The sequence below is a fragment of the Phalaenopsis equestris genome, unplaced genomic scaffold (genome assembly GCF_001263595.1).
Source record: "Phalaenopsis equestris unplaced genomic scaffold, ASM126359v1 Scaffold000212, whole genome shotgun sequence".
In the NCBI taxonomy this organism is placed as follows: domain Eukaryota; kingdom Viridiplantae; phylum Streptophyta; class Magnoliopsida; order Asparagales; family Orchidaceae; genus Phalaenopsis; species Phalaenopsis equestris.
In genome coordinates, this window is record NW_018164654.1 from 439,813 (window position 1) to 458,335 (window position 18,523).

The window sequence follows — 18,523 nt, forward strand, 5'->3', positions numbered from 1 at the left end:
CAGACTTCGATGAAGTATCACCTTTCTCCCCATTCTGCTTCTTCAGCTTTGGACAATCTCTCTTCATATGAACTGGCTCCTTGCACTTGTACCAATGAATTTCCTTTTTACCTCTAGACTTAGATCTGGAATTTCGCCTTCCAGAACTCTCCTTCTCTTTCTTCCTTCCACGATCCTGCTTACCCTTAACATATAAACTATCGTTGTGAGAATTTTCTCCTACATTCTGCTTCCGCTGGTTGTGAGCCAACAACGCTGCAGTAATCTCATCAACTTTGATAATCTCTTTCCTATATGTCAGAGTAGTCAGCAGGTGTTCATAGGAAGAGGGCAATGAACACAACAAAATCATCGTTCGATCTTCATCCTCAATACTCACATCAAGCCGTGACAGGTCTGTGATTATTTGATTGAAGCCATTAACATGCTGCGCCAGATCAGAACATTCCTGCATCTTCAGCCCATACAACTTTTGCTTCAAATACAACTTGTTCGTCAGAGATTTTGCCAAAAACTGAGTTTCCAATTTCTTCCAAATTTCTCCTGGAGATTTCAGATTCATCACGTGATACATAACCTCATCTGCTAGGCATAGTCGTATCATCGCTGCCGCTCGGTGTTGCAATTCTTTTCAATCTTCATCATCCATGGCATCTGATTTTGTTGCCCGCAAAGCTTTCAAGATTCTCTGTTGAGCCAACAGATCTTTCACTCTGGTCTGCCACAATCTGAAGTTACCAGATCCATCGAACTTCACCACCTCGAATTTTGCACCATAAAAAGTCATCTGAAAGTTATTCCTACAACAAAACTTTCTGCAAAAAATTCCTCGGCAAAAATCTTTAGAACTCTTCTTTTTTTTGTTTTTTTTTTGAAAAAAAAAGAAAGAAAAAATTGAAATCTTCGAGCAAAGCAAAAAATTTTCTCTCTGCCTCCAAAAAAAGAAATAAATATTTCCCTTATTTCCTCTCCTTATCCAGCAAAAGAAAATCTTAATTAAATTTGCTTTCCTCCTCCAAGAAAAGAAATAAATATTTCTTTTATACCAAGAGAAAATAAAAAAAATAAATATTTTCTTTATTTCCTCTAAATTTAATTTTAAATCAACTTAATAAAAACTTTCCTTTGCTTATGTTTACTCTCCAAATATGACTCCCTCCAGCAAGGGAATATTCTCCTATTTGGAAATAAAAGAATCTCGGATCAGGATTTGCTTTCTCTACTTTCTTCTCCAATTTCACCGCTTTCTTCAAACGCCTCCAAAGGAATATTCCCTCTTGATTCCTTTCCAATCTCTCCCTGCTCCCTGGTTCGCGATTTTCTCCTGAGCCCTTCAAATTCCTTAAATCCTTCAAGTTCCGAATTTTTTTTTTATAAGGAAACACCGCAGCTTTTATAAGGAAACACCGCAGCCGCTCCTTTCCTTTTATGTTCGCGAACGAACTCCCCTCTCTGCGCACGAATGGCGACCGCGGCCTCCGCTCCTTCTCCTTTCAGCCAAACCCGAGGACGCCTTCCTTTCCCAAGAGCTCTCGCAGGCCTCCTTCGCGATCCTTCGGCCTGTCGCAGAAGCCGCAGAAGCTTCCGCTTTTGCTGCTTCTGCCTGTCGCAAGCCTCCGCCAAAGCTCTAGCAGAACTCTGCCCTAGCCGCCAAATCTTCTTCCTCGCGCCAATCAAATTTCTTCCTTGCCCTCGAACCTGAACTCCGATACCACTTGTTGAGAAAATTAGGGCGAAGAAAAATAATAATCGACACAAATCCAGAAGAACACAGAGATTTAACGAGGTTCGGCAAAGATGCTTACGTCCTCGGGAGCAGAGCGGCGAGTTCCTTTCAATAATCAGAAAAGATACCTTCTGGGGTTACTAACATGCCTATTTATAACCCCAGGAGTAAACCTAGGCACAATACGTAATTACAACATTACCCCTGTACCATACCGCGGGGTTTTGCCCCCGCACGCCAACCCACGTAATTTCCCAATTTTGACAGATTTTTCCGCTCCGCTCCGCTTCGATCCAACGTCTGTCCCTATACGGCATATGAGTCTTTTTATGACTCTGTTCATATTAGAAGTGGGAGTATGATATTGCCCTTAGCAAAACTTTTTGAAAACTTTAAATTTCTGAAGAAATTAATAAATTGCATCGTCTTTTACTCCTTTTTTTGGGTGGGTTAGATGCTTTAATTGAATTTATATAATGTCCTTATGTCATGGAGGTTTTTGCTTTCTTTCCTCAACAGGGGATTGAGGACTTTCTTTCCTCAACAGGGGATTAAGGGTGGCTACCAAAGGATAGATGACTGGTTCTTTAAGCATTGTAGGAAGAACACAATCATTGCTTCACTAAAGATCCCACAAAAGGCAATCAGAGCCTCACTAATTAATCCACAACTGCTGCTAAATCCATCAGCCAGCTGCTAGAGTTTCATAAGAAAGGCTTGATCATAAAAGGTATTTCAATTAATATTCAATTATTAGCATATAATTATCATTTGGTCATCAATAAAATGAAGAAAGCAATTGGAGTGTTAACAAAGGCATTTTGGCAGGAAACAGGCTACTTACTTGATGCAAGAGTAAATATGAAGGATTTGAAGTGAGACATTTAAGATAGGAAGCTATGGAGGATGCTATGCTTGACACTGTGTTAATATTCCTAAATGTTTGGCATCCATGTTAATATCCCTAAATGTGTTAGGTGTCATGGAATCACATAACAGATGCAAATATTTGAATGACATAGGAAAAAAAAGGGCCATTGTTTACCTTCATATACTGAAGATCGAGTTCTTTAGCTGCAATATGTGCATCCATTTCAAACAATTCATAGAACTTACCCATCTGTTAAAAATAAGTTTAAGTCTATGTTTCCTTCCATTCAAAAAGAATTTCAAAGAAACTAAATATCGCTAATATAGTCAGTGGTAAGAATACCTTGAAAAACAAAACTTTGTCCATGTGCTTTGACTTAAACTCCCACCATTGCCTCTATATGCCAAATGTACGAATAAATAACCAGCAGCAGCAAAATGAAGAAATCTTCATGCATACAAAACCAACTACCTGTCCACCAGACAAACTCTTCAAAAACTCCTGCGGCAGGTAAATGGTTTTTGGATCATAGCCTGCATCTCCAGGGCTCCTCCTATGCGAATCCTTACGTTCTCTAATAACAATAGAAGACACAGATGATGAAATAATCATCTACGAGTACATTAAAGATTTGCATATATTTAAGCTAAACTCAGTCACATTTTTCAGAAATTTATTTTTGAGCAATTTATCAGACTCAACCGGAATATAATATAATGTTCTGTAATTAAAACTTTTGTGATGAAAGATTGTGCATGATCTCATAACTCTCTCTCCTTGATGTGCATAAAAATAAAGTGTAATAATTCTCTCTCAATTGGCAGTGAGCTAATTTGTTACCCACAGCTCCGCACAGCTGTTCATGGTGTTGAATCTCCTTGACAAAAAACTCTCTTCCTCAAACTCCAACCCCATCACAAAATCCCTTTCTGCTGCTATTCTTACAATATTCAAAATAAATGCAATTTTAATTGGCTCCAAAAATGATTAATTAATACAAAAACCATTAGGAAGGACTCTAGAATTATCATAGTTACTAAACATCACAAAATATAAATCAACAGAATGGTTGTGTGTGTGTGATCGTGTCCCTGAATTGTACCCCAGCTAGTAAAAGAACAAACTATAAGTATATTCCACCAATAAAAACATTAATGTACTCATAAAAAAGAATATAAAACAAAGGATTTGCACTTGCTGACACTGAAACTATACTATAAAAACTACAAAACTTTTCTTTTTGGCGATCAAAGTCATTAATGTAAACTGCTACTTCTTGCTCATATTGTATTGCCTCGGGCCCTCAGTAAAAAAAAAGAGTTCTTGAACTTCAACATGCTTGACCTCCTTGCATTTGGCTAAATAATTAACTGGACCAACTAAAGACAAGAGTGCTCTTGTTTGTAAAGTCAAGCCTTCAACATGCTTGACCTCCTTGCATTTGCTCACTAAGTACAACACACTATCCATCCCAATTCTTATCTCACATTAGCTTGACAGTTAATGAAATCTTTATAGCTCATAATTAGGTATATTAGTGAACCTGTACACTCGTTAAACAGTTCGATACTTATTCATATAGGATACGTTTACGTTCTCTTATTTAGGCAACTGAACAAATATTAACATAACATGTACACTCGTTGATAAGCTCGATACTCATTCATTTAAGACATGTTTAAGATTGCTTATTTGGATAATTGAACAAATAAAAACAAAAATTTTAAGGCTTGACATATAAATAACCAAACCTGAACATTAAACTATTCGTTCATTTATATCCCTAAAGATGTTTGTTTTTCATTTAACAAGCAGCTTACCAACAGCACAATAAAACGAGCATTGAATAATGTGCAATTGCTCTTTAATAACCTATTATATATTATTATATTAATTTTTTTACATTTTATATTCTTCCAAAATTATATGGAAACTATATTTTTAATTTTCATCAAATAATTAAAATTGAGTAAATGGCAGAATGGATAGAATAGTTTTTTTTTACTTTTATTGAATATTAGAGAAAAATGTTATGTAAAATATTGCCAAATTTAATAACAAGGTTTCAAAAACTTTAATGCTGATAATAAAGCTATTTATTTAAACTGCAAACATCCAACATATAGTTATTTAGGCTTGACTATAGGACAAACTCCTTAACACAAGCACAATAAGAAAATAAATTAAACAAGTTTGAACAATGTAGTACTCAACCTAACACTATTCATTTGCAGCCCTACTCAAATCTCATACTACATATCAATTATGAAAAGAATTCCCTCCAAATTGAAATCAATATGGTTGCCTAATAACCAAGGTGCTAAAGCTCGCCTAAGCATAATCAAATATTAAAAGAGAACTAATTTGTGTAATAAATTTACTTCAATTAATAGAAATACTTCTGGAAACCTATAAAACCCTATCATTATACATAAACCATGTCAGAAAAATAATAAATTCTTAAATTTTATTTATTTCAAGATCCAATTGCTACATAAACTCTCTCAAATAAATTCCCCAAAAAAAAATTCTAATAAAGTATATAATTAAAATATTTAAGTTTATAGAATGCATAAATTAAGAATAATACATTTTTCTAATTTCCATCTTATCCAACAATCGCGCTCTCATCTTTACCACTAGAATTTTATCCATTCATCTCTTTTATTACCTCAGAATTATCCACTTCATCCTAATGATTTACTACTCTAAAACTTGAAGCGCTTCACCTAAAGTTCGTCAATCTTATTTCCTGCATCCTCTAAAACTTAAAGCACTTCACCTAAAGTTCGTCAATCTTATTTCCTGCATCTTAGTCTCAAGAACTCGTAATTCTCCTTTTAGATCACCCATATTAAACAGTCATCATTAAAGATTAATTCATCATCCAAATTACAAATATTAGGACACATTGCTCCAATCAACGTAAAGGACACACCTCCTAAGCCAAACACTTCAAAGCAAGATGCTAGCCACCACATCTTAGTACTGGTACTGATTTAATAAATGTCCAAAAGGCTATGCCCTCGCCTTAGGTGAGAGCCTAGTTAGCCGTCCAACTTGCCTTTAAAAATATTAATTTATAAAGCAAAAATAATCTAAATGATTTTATTTTTTAAAATTCTCCAAAAGAACTTCAAGATATTCTCTTAATGCATGGCTCTCTATGACCCTTCTCTATTTTAACCATCAAATTGTGTCTCTAGAAGTAATGTTCAACGTCAAAACCTCATTCATATATAAAATAAACCTATAAGTACCAATATCCATCATACTTGGGTATGAAGTGATTAATAAAAATGTTATAATCATTTAGAATAAAGTCGTGTACAAGTCATTTTTTCTACTGATTCTGAGAACAGTTTCTTAATTTTTAGCTTTTTAATTAACTTTTAAAGCAGTCTTACTTACCATCACTTTGTTGCTTTCAAAAAGCATACACGTCTACCATGCCATAAGAATCAGCATTTTCATTAGTAAAATTTAAATGAAAATTTTATGTTAATAATTGATGTAAGCCTATTATAATGAAATAAAATTTGATCACTTCTAACAACATTTTGAACAATCATAAAAATCATAAAAAAATGTGTGTTAGGCACAATATCCTATAAATGCACCAAAGTAACTCTCCTTGTGCTCAATTATATGTGTCAGCCCTACATAGTTAGAATAATGATGATAAATGTACTCAATTTTATATATTTTCATGACAAACATGCACACACACACTCACTATATATACATATATATGAAAATTCTCGTTGCTATTACTTTTTTTCATTATATGTGTGACCACCAAAAATCATTTTCATGGTGGATCTTTCTAGAGTAACATAAGTTTGATTCTCGAATAACTTTTATTAAATGCATTCCCTTACCTAATCATAACTTCATTGTATGGTCTTTAATTTAAAATCTCCCGCAGTCATCACATTCTTGAATTACCATTTGCACTAAAAATTAGTAACAAAAAGTTCTTTCTAGAAACATTTAGCGTCCTATTAGTCTTTAGGGCTTTGCTAATAACATTTTTAACCTAATTATTTCAATATCTACTTCAATTTCCAAAATCTCAAAAGGTATAATTTAAAATCTGAAACCATAACTTTATGCATCTTCTTTAATTACCATTTGCACTAAAAATTAGTAACAAAAAGTTCTTTCTAGAAACATTTAGCGTCCTATTAGTCTTTAGGGCTTTGCTAATAACATTTTTAACCTAATTATTTCAATATCTACTTCACTTTCCAAAATCTCAAAAGGTATAATTTAAAATCTGAAACCATAACTTTATGCATCCTCTTCAAATCTAAATTATTTTTTAAAAATATTTTATAGTGTAATTTATAATTTTGTTTAATTTGTTTAATTCAAAACAAAATTGTCCTTAAGATGTGCCTCAACAAACATCGTTTCTATTAACTCACCATCTAAACAAGAAAAAACAAAAAATAAAAATAAAACTACAAAACTTCTATAGAATTACATCAGAAATCAACAACTACCTATGAGTTTATCAAATCAGCTATCAAATACACAAATGTAAATTCCACGCAAAATATACTTAAAATAAAAGAGATAAGCAAAGGCAGCATACTTGAAGTATGCCATCTCTCCTTACTAGTAAAGTATTGGAAAAAAAAAAATTCAGTAGCAATTTAACATTGAAAGCAATTGAAGTGTCACAGTCGTGAAAATCAACTCATTCAACTTCTTCATATATTATTCAATGTGTATATTTGTGGGAATTCATTTTCAATATTGCACTCAATTGCAAGATCAATGTAAATGGAAAATTAACCAGAACTTTCTAACTAAAGACAAGAAAGAAAGTGTTGGTTTCATTGTTAAAAATCCCAACCCTCCAGCATATCGCCAGATAAAAGTGGAATAAATTAGTTGAAAGGAAGATAATTAACATAAATTAAGAAGTATAAATATGTCACTTTTGACAATACTCACGCTCCAAGAAACTTAAACTTCTCAGCATGTCGTTTTCCAAACCGACCAGCTGCATCATCCGTTAAACTACAATCCAAAACATCCAAAAGCTGATTCTCTGCAATATGAAATCGAAGGTTAGTCAGAATTCTGCTTTCATGCTCAAGAAAAAAGAAAACAACGGCATCGGCACATTAGCACCACACCACCAACAACACATGTAAAATTGCTGCTCATTGCCACAGTTTCCTGGTAATTAATAACCTAAAACCCTACTAATACCAAGTTTATTACAGAAGATTCATGAAAGCAAATGTGCAAAACTCATTGTGAAATCGTCTTATGCACCATTAAACCATTAATCAAGCTACCCCTAAGTTATATTTTAGTGAAGGTTTCAAAAGAACATTATATCTGTTTGGCATCCTATATTAGTCAGGATAAACACAAAATATAGTTTGAACCTGCCTAATATAATAATTGTAACTTTAAACCTATTAGTTTAATAAATTCAATGTCAACCCCGTTATTATTTAAATCCATGATTTGTAAGTCCCAACATTCGTTTAAGGATTCCTACTATCATAATTCTTAAATCCTAAAACAAATAACCAAAAAGTACATTTGGATTAACAATATTTGATATTTGTAGTGTCAAACAACGTTCGGGTTTTAGTCCTCTCAAAGATTTACTAAATCTTAATGTACAGGTAGAGGGGGAACCACCTTAATATTGTCCATACTCAAAATTTGTTTATGCCTGTAATAAGAATGTTAATTCTAGAGATTTGCCCGCCCTTAATTTATAATTTTGCTTGCTTCTCACTAAAGAAATGCCCAACTTAACCCCTCATCTATTATATATTTCTGAATTTTTACATTTTTTACTATTTATATTTTTCAATTATAATAATTGTTTGTCCTTTTCTATATATATAATTATTATTATCATCATTTAATAATTATATTATTTAAATCCTTAAACTTCTGGCCGCTCAGCAAAAGAGGACTTGGTTCGGTTCTCTGTATATGGAGCATTCACTAAATTCTACACATGATTCGCTAAATTCTACATGCAGACAAACAACCCTTAGTACATCTAATCTATATAGCATTACTTGCAGCAAAACGATATACATACTTCCGCATGAATTAGCATGCTGCGTGAAGTTGTTTCTTCTAGCACCAACAGGTGTTTTGGATTCTGTATTATCTTCCTGATCGTCCAGTTTCACAGTCCTGATGCAATCCATTTTCTCCGCAGCAATCTTTCTTCGCTTTCCTGGCATTAAAGAAAGCTTTGATGAACTAGATGCCGCGCTTCTTCTTGATCTCACCGCTACGTCCTCCTCCAAATCATCCTCATTTTCCAACTCTACATCTTCAGAATCATCCTCCGTGACATCCCTCCGAGATTCCCGGCCCCACCCCTCGTCATCGGAAGAAGCTTCCTCACTGCTTTCCTCCTCAACTTCGGCTTTACCGGACTCCAATGGCGAGTTAACCGCCGAGGACATGGATCCCGAGATCCTTCTCAGCCGACGAAGGTTCCTCGGCCGTTCGGTCTCTACCCATTCGATATCCTCCTTCTCGAGCTCGAGAAACTCTTCCTCCGCATCATCATACTGTATCACATGTTTGCCAGATGCCTCATCGAACGATCGGACATGTCCTTCATACCAAGCCTTGTCGAGGGGCCAAAAGACCCTAATCCTCTTTCCAACCACCTCCGATGAGTACGCCGCCTTCTCACCCACCGACTTAGAGCTGTCGAGGTTGGACACCGATGGTGGGGTAATGACAAGATGACGCTTCTTCTTCTTTGCTTTGTCGTGCAAAGAAGACGTATTAGATGAAATGCTGGGACTAGGATTAGGGCTAGAGTTTGGCACGGGACTATTGCCAGAAGAGAAGAAGGAGGTGATTTGGCATTGCTTGCGGACGAGAGGAGAGCGACCGTTGCTAATGCGACGGGAAGGAGACATCGGAAAAGGGTTCGGCCGTCCGCTGTGGAGAAAAAATTTGGGTATATAAGACGCACGCAGCGCTGCTTGCGATAGCGAATCACCGAAAGACACGTCGGCTAAGAGTTTTTATTGGGGAAGGAGCAGTTCTTATTGGGGACAGAAAATTGGCGGGAAGGCTGGGAAGGATGTCCACGTCGGCGAGCCGAAATCTCGGCGACGCCCAGAGAGTCGGGGAGAAAGAGCAGATGAGTCAAAGGATGACAGTGCGACCGCAATGAAAATCATATTTAAATTTCCATAAATAAATCATATATATATACCCTAAGCCTTAATATATATATTTTATATTAATTAAAAATATAATCGTTTTAGCTCAAAAAAAAAAATTAAATGCATTTTTTATGTACTAGATAAAGTGGCGTGGTATATAAATATTTTATTTTCATGATTTTTTTCTTATTTAATTATATCTTACATTCAACTTTTATTAAAATATCTTACATAATTAAATCTCAAATCAATAAACAAATACTCAAAGATGTATTTATTCATTTATAATAACCCTATTTAATATTTTGCAGCATGAGAGGGGGCAATTGTCACACAGAATTTTGCTATTAAGAGAGGGGGCCCTTAGATAATTTACCACCTTAAAAATGGTGTTTGTCTTGCCATATTTAACATTGCTTGGCTTGCACTTGGCTCCACTTACTAGCCCAATACAGAAGGCAATGAAGAAAAGCAGCTCAATATAATATTTATCACCTTAATTCAAAGGTCTATGAAATGAGAAATTTATTTTTTATTAAATTATGATACAGTTAGGGTTTGTCTAGTTTCGTTGCAGCTTTTCAGAAGTTATACTGCAGTTTTTGGTAAAATATAGCTTTCAGTAGCAGTTTTTTGAAAAAGCATGCAAAACACACTTTTGCCAAAAAAAAAAATGTACAATATTGTACCGCACTGCCACCACATCAATCCTCCAAACGCGCCCTTAATCAAATCTAACCCACCACATGTAATGTTCGCAGTAGCAATTTTTTTAAAAAGCATGCAAAACACACTTTTGCCAAAAAAAATGTACAATATTGTACCGCACTGCCGCCACATCAATGCTCCAAACGCACCCTTAATCAAATCTAACCCACCACATGTAATGTTCCAGTGTAGCACTAGTCCAACATATGTTTTTTTTGCTTGAACTGTACTAAAAATTAATCATTTCAAGACATGAGACTAAGGTACTAGCACACAACATTCTATGGCAGAGCTTTAGATTAAGGGCATTTATTTAGGGTCTGTTTGGGACAGCTGCAACTTATTAAATAATATGATGATAAGTTGATTAAAAATAATTTGTCGATAAACTAGATGCGGTGACTACTACAAATTTTTATTTTTTTGGAATAGTCAGACCCCAGCCAGAAAGCTGACGCCGCACCTAAATATGTGCGGTGTGAAAACGTTGTTTTCAGCGTTTTAAAAACGCATAAACTGCCACAACGCAGTTTACCCAAACAGGTCATGTGTGTTTTCAAAACGGCACCGCACCCAATAAGCTGCCCCGATCAGACGCACTCAATTTCTATTGATTTACATATGTGACGCGTGAATTATATTTGCTTACATTTATACCACCCAAAACAATTCATATCACATACAAAAATATTACCATGCCAATCTTTAAAAAGTAAAATATACTTTTTAAGTAGAGGAAAGTAACATATATGATAAGATTGAAGTTTAGTTGTGAAATATTTAATTGCATATGAATTGAATGGCATGTAGATAAATCATTATGAATAATATAAAAATAAGAAAATAAAATCATTCTAAATAATATAAAAATAAGAAAATGACTATCTCATTTTTTTTTTTTTGTAGTATTGACATTTAAACAAATTCATAAATAAAATATATTTGGTTTAAAAATATTATATAACTCTTATGTTATAATATCTAATAAAATAATTATAATATTGATAATACATGAATAAACAATAATTTTAAATTATATTCTTTTTTATTCGCATATTCTTATCAATTTTAAATTAAAGATTTAAAAAAAATCATGGATAATAATTTCGGGTATCGATAGAAAAGATTGTTGCTATTTCTTAAATTACTAATTTATACCCCCCACTCAAAAAATATTGTGGCTTCGCTCCGTTTTTAGAATTGCTCTGCCTCTTGTGTGTAGTATTGCTTTGCCTCGCTCTGAAGCACCACATGGTCTCACGTGCCTCTCTAGCACGTCTGTTTAATCAGGACTCGCTCAGCTCAACCACGCACGCCCGTATACTGAGTTTCTTTTGTTGTTATTAAACTTATAATGATTTTTCTTTGGTTATGTTCTACCCATAGATGATTTTTTATTGGATAATTTTAGCATTTTTTAAGTTTTAGAAAAGTAATGAAGTGTGACAAACTTTAAATTTATTAATGTAATAAATTTGCACCTCCCTCCCCAAAAGAAATAACGGTTAAGTCTCTAAATGTTTGACGCAATTACATACAGAGCATCTCAGCTCAACCTCGCACGCCCGTATACTGAATTTATTTTGTTGTTATTAAACTTATAATGCTTTTTCTTTGGTTATGTTTTACCCATAGATGATTTTTTATTGGATAATTTTAGCATTTTTTAAGTTTTAGAAAAGTAATGAAGTGTGGCAAACTTTAAATTTATTAATGTAATAAATTTGCACCTCCCTCCCCAAAAGAAATAACGGTTAAGTCTCTAAATGTTTGACGCAATTACATACAGAGCATCTGAAACATTTACAAATAATGCGTCATCTTTCATCCATTTTTCAAATGCTCGCTCAAATATCAAAATTCATGATAAAGCTCCAACCCATTTTTTATATTTTTATCAAATTCTCAAAAGGTTTATCACGGCATACGTAAATGCATCGTTTCAACAGTTCAAAAAATAACATCAGTGCTTGATTTGTAATATCAATATTTCAGGTGTTCTGCATGTAATTATCGCTAAATTTTTTTTAGGTATTTTATATATAGGGAGAGAGTTTGCAAGTATAGGAAAAAAAAATTATAAATATCATATTAGATCGAAAATAAAGAAATTTATAAATATTTATATTTTAAAATTTATAGCATAAATTTTATGGATTTGATTTTTCGGCTTTCTATTATCTTTTATTTAGTATAATTCAATTTTAAATTACTTGTAAATTATTTAATTCAATAAATCGGTTCAACTATGATGAATCAATACCAGGAAATTTACATACTCTGCACACAAATCTAATGGATTTACAGGCACAACATTTTATCAATGCATGTAAGGGTAGATTTGACAATTAAAAAAAATGATAATTAGTGTTGTTTTTGATGTGACACTAAGGAATTGGAAAAAATATTACATCAGTATTACGCACGTAGAGTAACGTGTGTAGTCAATGAAATCACGCCACGACACCCCACGAGACAGGGAAAAAAAAACGACGGCGGTAACAAGGGGAATATTCTCTCCATGTTATTCTTGTGTTATTGTGTGTTATTCATGTGTTACTGATGTGTTATTCTGTTATTATAACACCAAGAATATTCTCAGGACACAATAACACATGAATAACACACAATAACACCAAAATAACACGGAGGAATATTCCCGATAGAGAAAAAACGGCACGGTAACACGGGGAATATTCTCCCCATGTTATTCATGTGTTATTGTGTGTTATTCATGTGTTACTGATGTGTTATTCTGTTATTATAACACCAAGAATATTCTCAGGACACAATAACACATGAATAACACACAATAACACCAAAATAACACGGAGGAATATTCCCGATAGAGAAAAAACGGCACGGTAACACGGGGAATATTCTCCCCATGTTATTCATGTGTTATTGTGTGTTATTCATGTGTTACTGATGTGTTATTCTGTTATTATAACACCAAGAATATTCTCAGGACACAATAACACATGAATAACACACAATAACACCAAAATAACACGGAGGAATATTCCCGATAGAGAAAAAACGGCACGGTAACACGGGGAATATTCGTTTTATTGTGTTATTATAACACCAGGAATTTTTCAAGGACACAATAACACATGAATAACACGCAATAACACACAATAACACATGAATAACATGGGAGAATATTTCCGACAGAGAAACCCCGTGTTACCGCGCGGTTTTTTTCCTGTCGCGTGGGGTGTTGTGGCGTGATTTTATTGGTCACGCACGTTACTCTACGTGCGTAGTACTGATGTAATATTTTTTCAAGGAATTGAGTGAAAATTTTCCTTACAATTAACAGATTGAAATAATGATAATTGATAATTGAAATTCAAAGTGTATTAATGCAAAAATAAACTTGAGTGTGAAATTAAAATTAATAATTTTCTATCAACTTCAATGACACTTAGAGACGGTGATTGTTTGAGGAAGAGTTGCATGGGTTGCTAGACAAACAATGAATGACCCAATGACATGGATTTTATGGTTGAACATAGTTTGTTGATTCACTGGTTTGTAATGATGGCAAGCGAATAAGTTTTAATGGTGATGGTTATCATGTGATGTATCTGAATTGATAAGGTTGATGGTGACCCAAGAGCCTTTTATACACAAAGAAATTAATCTAATATTCCTGATAAGTGGCAGTGAGAGCCCCTTACCAATTGCTCGGTCACAAATTTAGCTTGGGTAGCAATATAATCAACATTGATTACAGTTTAACTATTTTAGGATGTGCCAAATCTTAAGATTTTCAATATAAATGCCATAGAAAACGTGTAAGAGGCGTGTTGGGAAAGATTATGAGCTATGAAAAGCATTTTACATGATTAAAATGCGCTTGTAGAGAGATTGAGAGGGATTTTTAAGACAACATTCTAGGAATACTCCCAAAAATTGAATCTTGAGTGTTTCTCAATATAGACCATTAATTTATGCCTTTTGAGTATAGCTCTACTTTATATGTCATGCCAAACTTATGTTTGATCTTTTCTTAATATTCCTATGATAAGCATATGGGTGGTGAATACTGCATCAAATCCGTGGAAGATATTTTAGAGTTTTCTCATCACCTTATTTAATGTTATAATAAGTGCAACACATAGGCTTCTAAATTGTGTTGTTCAATTTCAAGCATTCAAACTCTTAAATATAATAAATCAACTCACAATTTTAGGAGAACGTGAAGTACGTATGGAAAAATCTATTAAAGTCCATAAACTTCATGGAACTAGAGTTGTTACCACGATGATGAATGCAACAATGTCAAATACAGTTAATGTGGCCTCTCCCAACCTTTTATTAGGAATCATGCTAGTAAAATTTAATACAGAGGTATATGAAATGAGGAGGAAGAGACCACGAAGGATGTGAGAGGTGGTAAGATTTAATGCATTGAGGGAGCCATTTCATTTGTTGGATTCATGGTGGCATCACATTTTAAAAAAAGTTTATTGTGTAAGGGAAAATACTATCATTGAGATCGAAGAAAATGAAAGCCAATAAGTCAAAGGTGAAGATAAGAAAGAAGGACTAAATGTGAGAAAACACAATGGCATTAATCTACTTATGTTATCACATATATAGTTATTATAAAGGATAAAGTGAAAAAAAATACCACAAAGTAACATGCAGTAAGAGCATGAACTCTAAAAATTTTAGTATTTTAAAAATTAGTTGAAGAACAAGCTGATAAAGGGACCAATGTAGAAAGTGTGAGCTAATTTATTTTCTATAATAACATTCTTATATTGTTCAACATAGATTGCTCTTGAAATATTATGAATAATAATTTATATCATTGTTATTTAATTTCATGAATGCTTTTGCTATATATGCATTTTTATAAGGAGTTTTCATATACTACTAAGTAATCAAATTGCTTTTCAATGTTATAATGAATACAAGATGACTTGTTGCTATTTAGGAGAGTTTCCCTATAGAGTTCTTGGAAAATCTCTTAAGAAGAAATAATGTGTTATTCATAGAGAGAGATAGAGAGAGAGATAATAAGTCATTTTATTTTCTTTTATCATCCTATCTTAAAACTACATAAAAAGTTAAATGCTTTAAAAAAATACTTTTGTGTTATCAAAATTCTGTATTATTATATGAGAGAGACTCTCAACAATGTCATGTTTGTTTAATTTCACATAAAATATTTAAAAAAAAAATATGATAACTTTAAAATACTAGTAAGATTGTTATTTATTTTTTAGCTTATGGGCATGCATCTTTATTACTGGTATGATGAATGATAGTTACCACTCTTAAGCTCCTAAAAGGGATTCCCACCAAAAAAAAAAGACCCAGGCTTTGATTCTTGTAAGCTTTTAAATAACAAAGAGCTTATTATTATTTTTTTCATATGACTTTGAATTCCTTGACACTTTTATCAACGAATTGTTTATGACTTTTTTTATCATTATTGCGAGTATTTTTTTTCATATACTTTAAATCAAAATTAGTGAAACATTTTCTAAGGATTAATCAACTAAAGAATTTGTATTCCACTTCATAGTCAGCTTATAGTGTTGGCATTTCCTATCAACGAAGTTGCCTTGGTAACTGTGGACCGATTTTTATCATTCGAGCACAGTGTAACTTCATATTATCATGTAGGTATAAGAAGCTTGACATGGCTTTGAACATATAGGATTTCTATTATTTTTAGCACTGCTTTTAGAAAAGGTCAGGTCAACCACTCTAGGCAAATGTAATGGAGATTTTATTGATCTTCCACTTCAATTTTATTCAACTTAGTCTAAAAATATTTTCTAATCTAGAGCATCACATGGATGTTTGAAAGCACTTGATTTTCTAATAAATGTAATAACCTATCTTCTTCTTTGAGGCAAACTAACAAAAACATTTTATGAATTATTGTACCTACTTTTAGCACTAAATGTTATGAAGTTCAATATAATTTTATCGGCTTGATTAGGGGTCAACAACACCCAAGCTCACAAATTGGAGGACTTTAAGTTTTAAAGTTGCATTGACAAGCTACAAAGGATACCAAACTCATAAGTGTTGGTTTCAAGGCATTACCACAAATGAAGAATCCTCAAAACATAATGTTTGAACCAATTTACTTGAAGGACATTTTTCCTTATCAAAGCTACCTCTCAGCAAATTAAGAGAGATATGATAAGAAAATTTAACCTAAAATGTTGTCTAGAGGAAGGAGCATTAGTTTGCCATTAGATATTGATTGGCTCTCGTAAGGGATAAGAATTATCATAAAGTTGATCTTGAAGAAGTGTAAAGGAGCATCAATGTTATGTTGTTCTTTGCTTATGTCATGATAGTTGCAAAGATTTTGAAATTGGGTAAGGAGAAGAAAAATAGTGTTGCTTACTTAATTTTACCCTTTGGACAAGTAACATTGGTAATCCTCAACTCATCCATAGATAATCCTCCATTTTAGTCGAGTGAGGAGAACATGTGAGAAAATATACAATCATAGGATATGTTTTAGGTGGGTTTCATTTTATGCATGATGATACAATTTGAGGGCAAATCTTCGCAATGATAATGGTAAGATATTGAGCCACCTTCATGTTGTAAAACACTTAACCCTTAGGGCAACCTACTCCTATGGTAACGGGGTTACATATCAATCCTTTGTTTTATTGTCTTATCTAGTTTGCACAATTTAGGTGAAGTTGTAACAATGGATAAGTAAGTGAAAAAGCAATTAGATGGTGCCTTTGGCAAGAGCTCAATGGTAGAAGTTGTTGATATGAAGAAATTGGTGAGTTCTTGGTCTCTCTCTCTCTCTCTCTCTCTCTCTCTTCTCTCTCCCTATTTTATTGACTCACATTGAATTATAATAATGTTTGATTGTGTTTCATTTTACTGTAAAGATAATACTTACAAATTTTATTACTTGGTGTTGTAATATTATATGTGTAAGGATGGAGAGAATGTTCAGAATTTTTTGCCATTGGAACTTCACCTTAATCAAGATTTCTTATGACTTTGATCTCGACCTCGAAGTCACCTAAAACTTGAGGTTGCATATATTAGCTTATACATGGTCTATTCAAAAGAGTTATGTGTGCACCCAAGAAGAGTTATTGTTCCTTATTGATAATGAGATAATAAGAGTTTTACAAATAGGTCGTTCTTGTGAGAATAAGTAAAAGGTGCTATAGCAGAGTTATGGTGAACTCCAATTGTATTTAACGGTTGTCTGATATGTAACAAACAATAAGAGCAAAAGGAGTAGGATTTCGATAGAAATGTGGAGTTAGTTTCCTCAAGTGATAGTTGCACAAATTAGTCAAGGAATTCTATAAGACATCAAATATTTTAGAAGCGAGGAACACAATTTTAAGGGTTGAGGATGATCTTTTCAAGACATGAATGGTAGATCTCTTAAACAAAATTTTACAACTATAAACTCAAGTGATCGATCATAATGTTTCTAATCTCCTTTAGATGAGTTCTACTATTGCTGCAGGCTTTAGACTTCTATCAATTTTATTGAAGATGACTACATCGCCCTTAAAGAGATAAGGCATAAATAAAATTTTTTTCTTACTTAACCTTTTTATTTTTATTTTTGTGTTTGTATATAGAATATTTTGCAATCATGGTAGTAGGTAGATTAAACAACTAAAATTAAACACCAAAAATAAATAAATAAACATGCCATTAAAATATCTAACCATAAAATAAAGAGTGAAGAGATAAAATGATAATGTCTATTAACTTGTTAGTCAAATCAAACCTATTCTTTATTCCTATTGTCAACGAGATATTATTAGTCATCAAAATCTCCTATTTTTCTCCACAACTTTGCCCCTCTATTTTTTTTATTCCGCATGAATTTTTTATTGCTCTAAAATAAGTTGTTTTTCATCTTATTTCATTTAATCAGGCCAAATGGCTATACCCCCTTTAGTTGGTAATTATTTATCAATTATTCAGGTTGGCTAAGAATCATATCAAGATGAACCTAATAGGCCCCTCCAATATGAATAACAATAAGCAGAATATATATAT

The 18,523-nt window shown here is 33.1% G+C and overlaps 1 protein-coding gene across 3 annotated transcripts in view; it reads right to left on the reverse strand.

The window, feature by feature from the left end:
• LOC110023120 (DNA mismatch repair protein MSH6) overlaps positions 1-9,553 on the reverse strand; it is an 84,013-nt gene extending 74,460 nt beyond the window's left edge. For all 3 annotated transcript variants that reach the window (XM_020722370.1, XM_020722368.1, XM_020722369.1), the window contains exons 1-5: positions 8,683-9,553; positions 7,563-7,659; positions 3,069-3,171; positions 2,940-2,993; positions 2,772-2,846 (exon numbers count right to left, since the gene is read on the reverse strand). In XM_020722370.1, coding sequence (XP_020578029.1) covers positions 2,772-2,846; positions 2,940-2,993; positions 3,069-3,171; positions 7,563-7,659; positions 8,683-9,526 — 1,173 coding nt within the window. In that variant the 5' untranslated portion in view covers positions 9,527-9,553. The remainder of the gene's footprint in view (positions 1-2,771; positions 2,847-2,939; positions 2,994-3,068; positions 3,172-7,562; positions 7,660-8,682) is intronic.
• Positions 9,554-18,523: the final 8,970 nt, after the last annotated feature.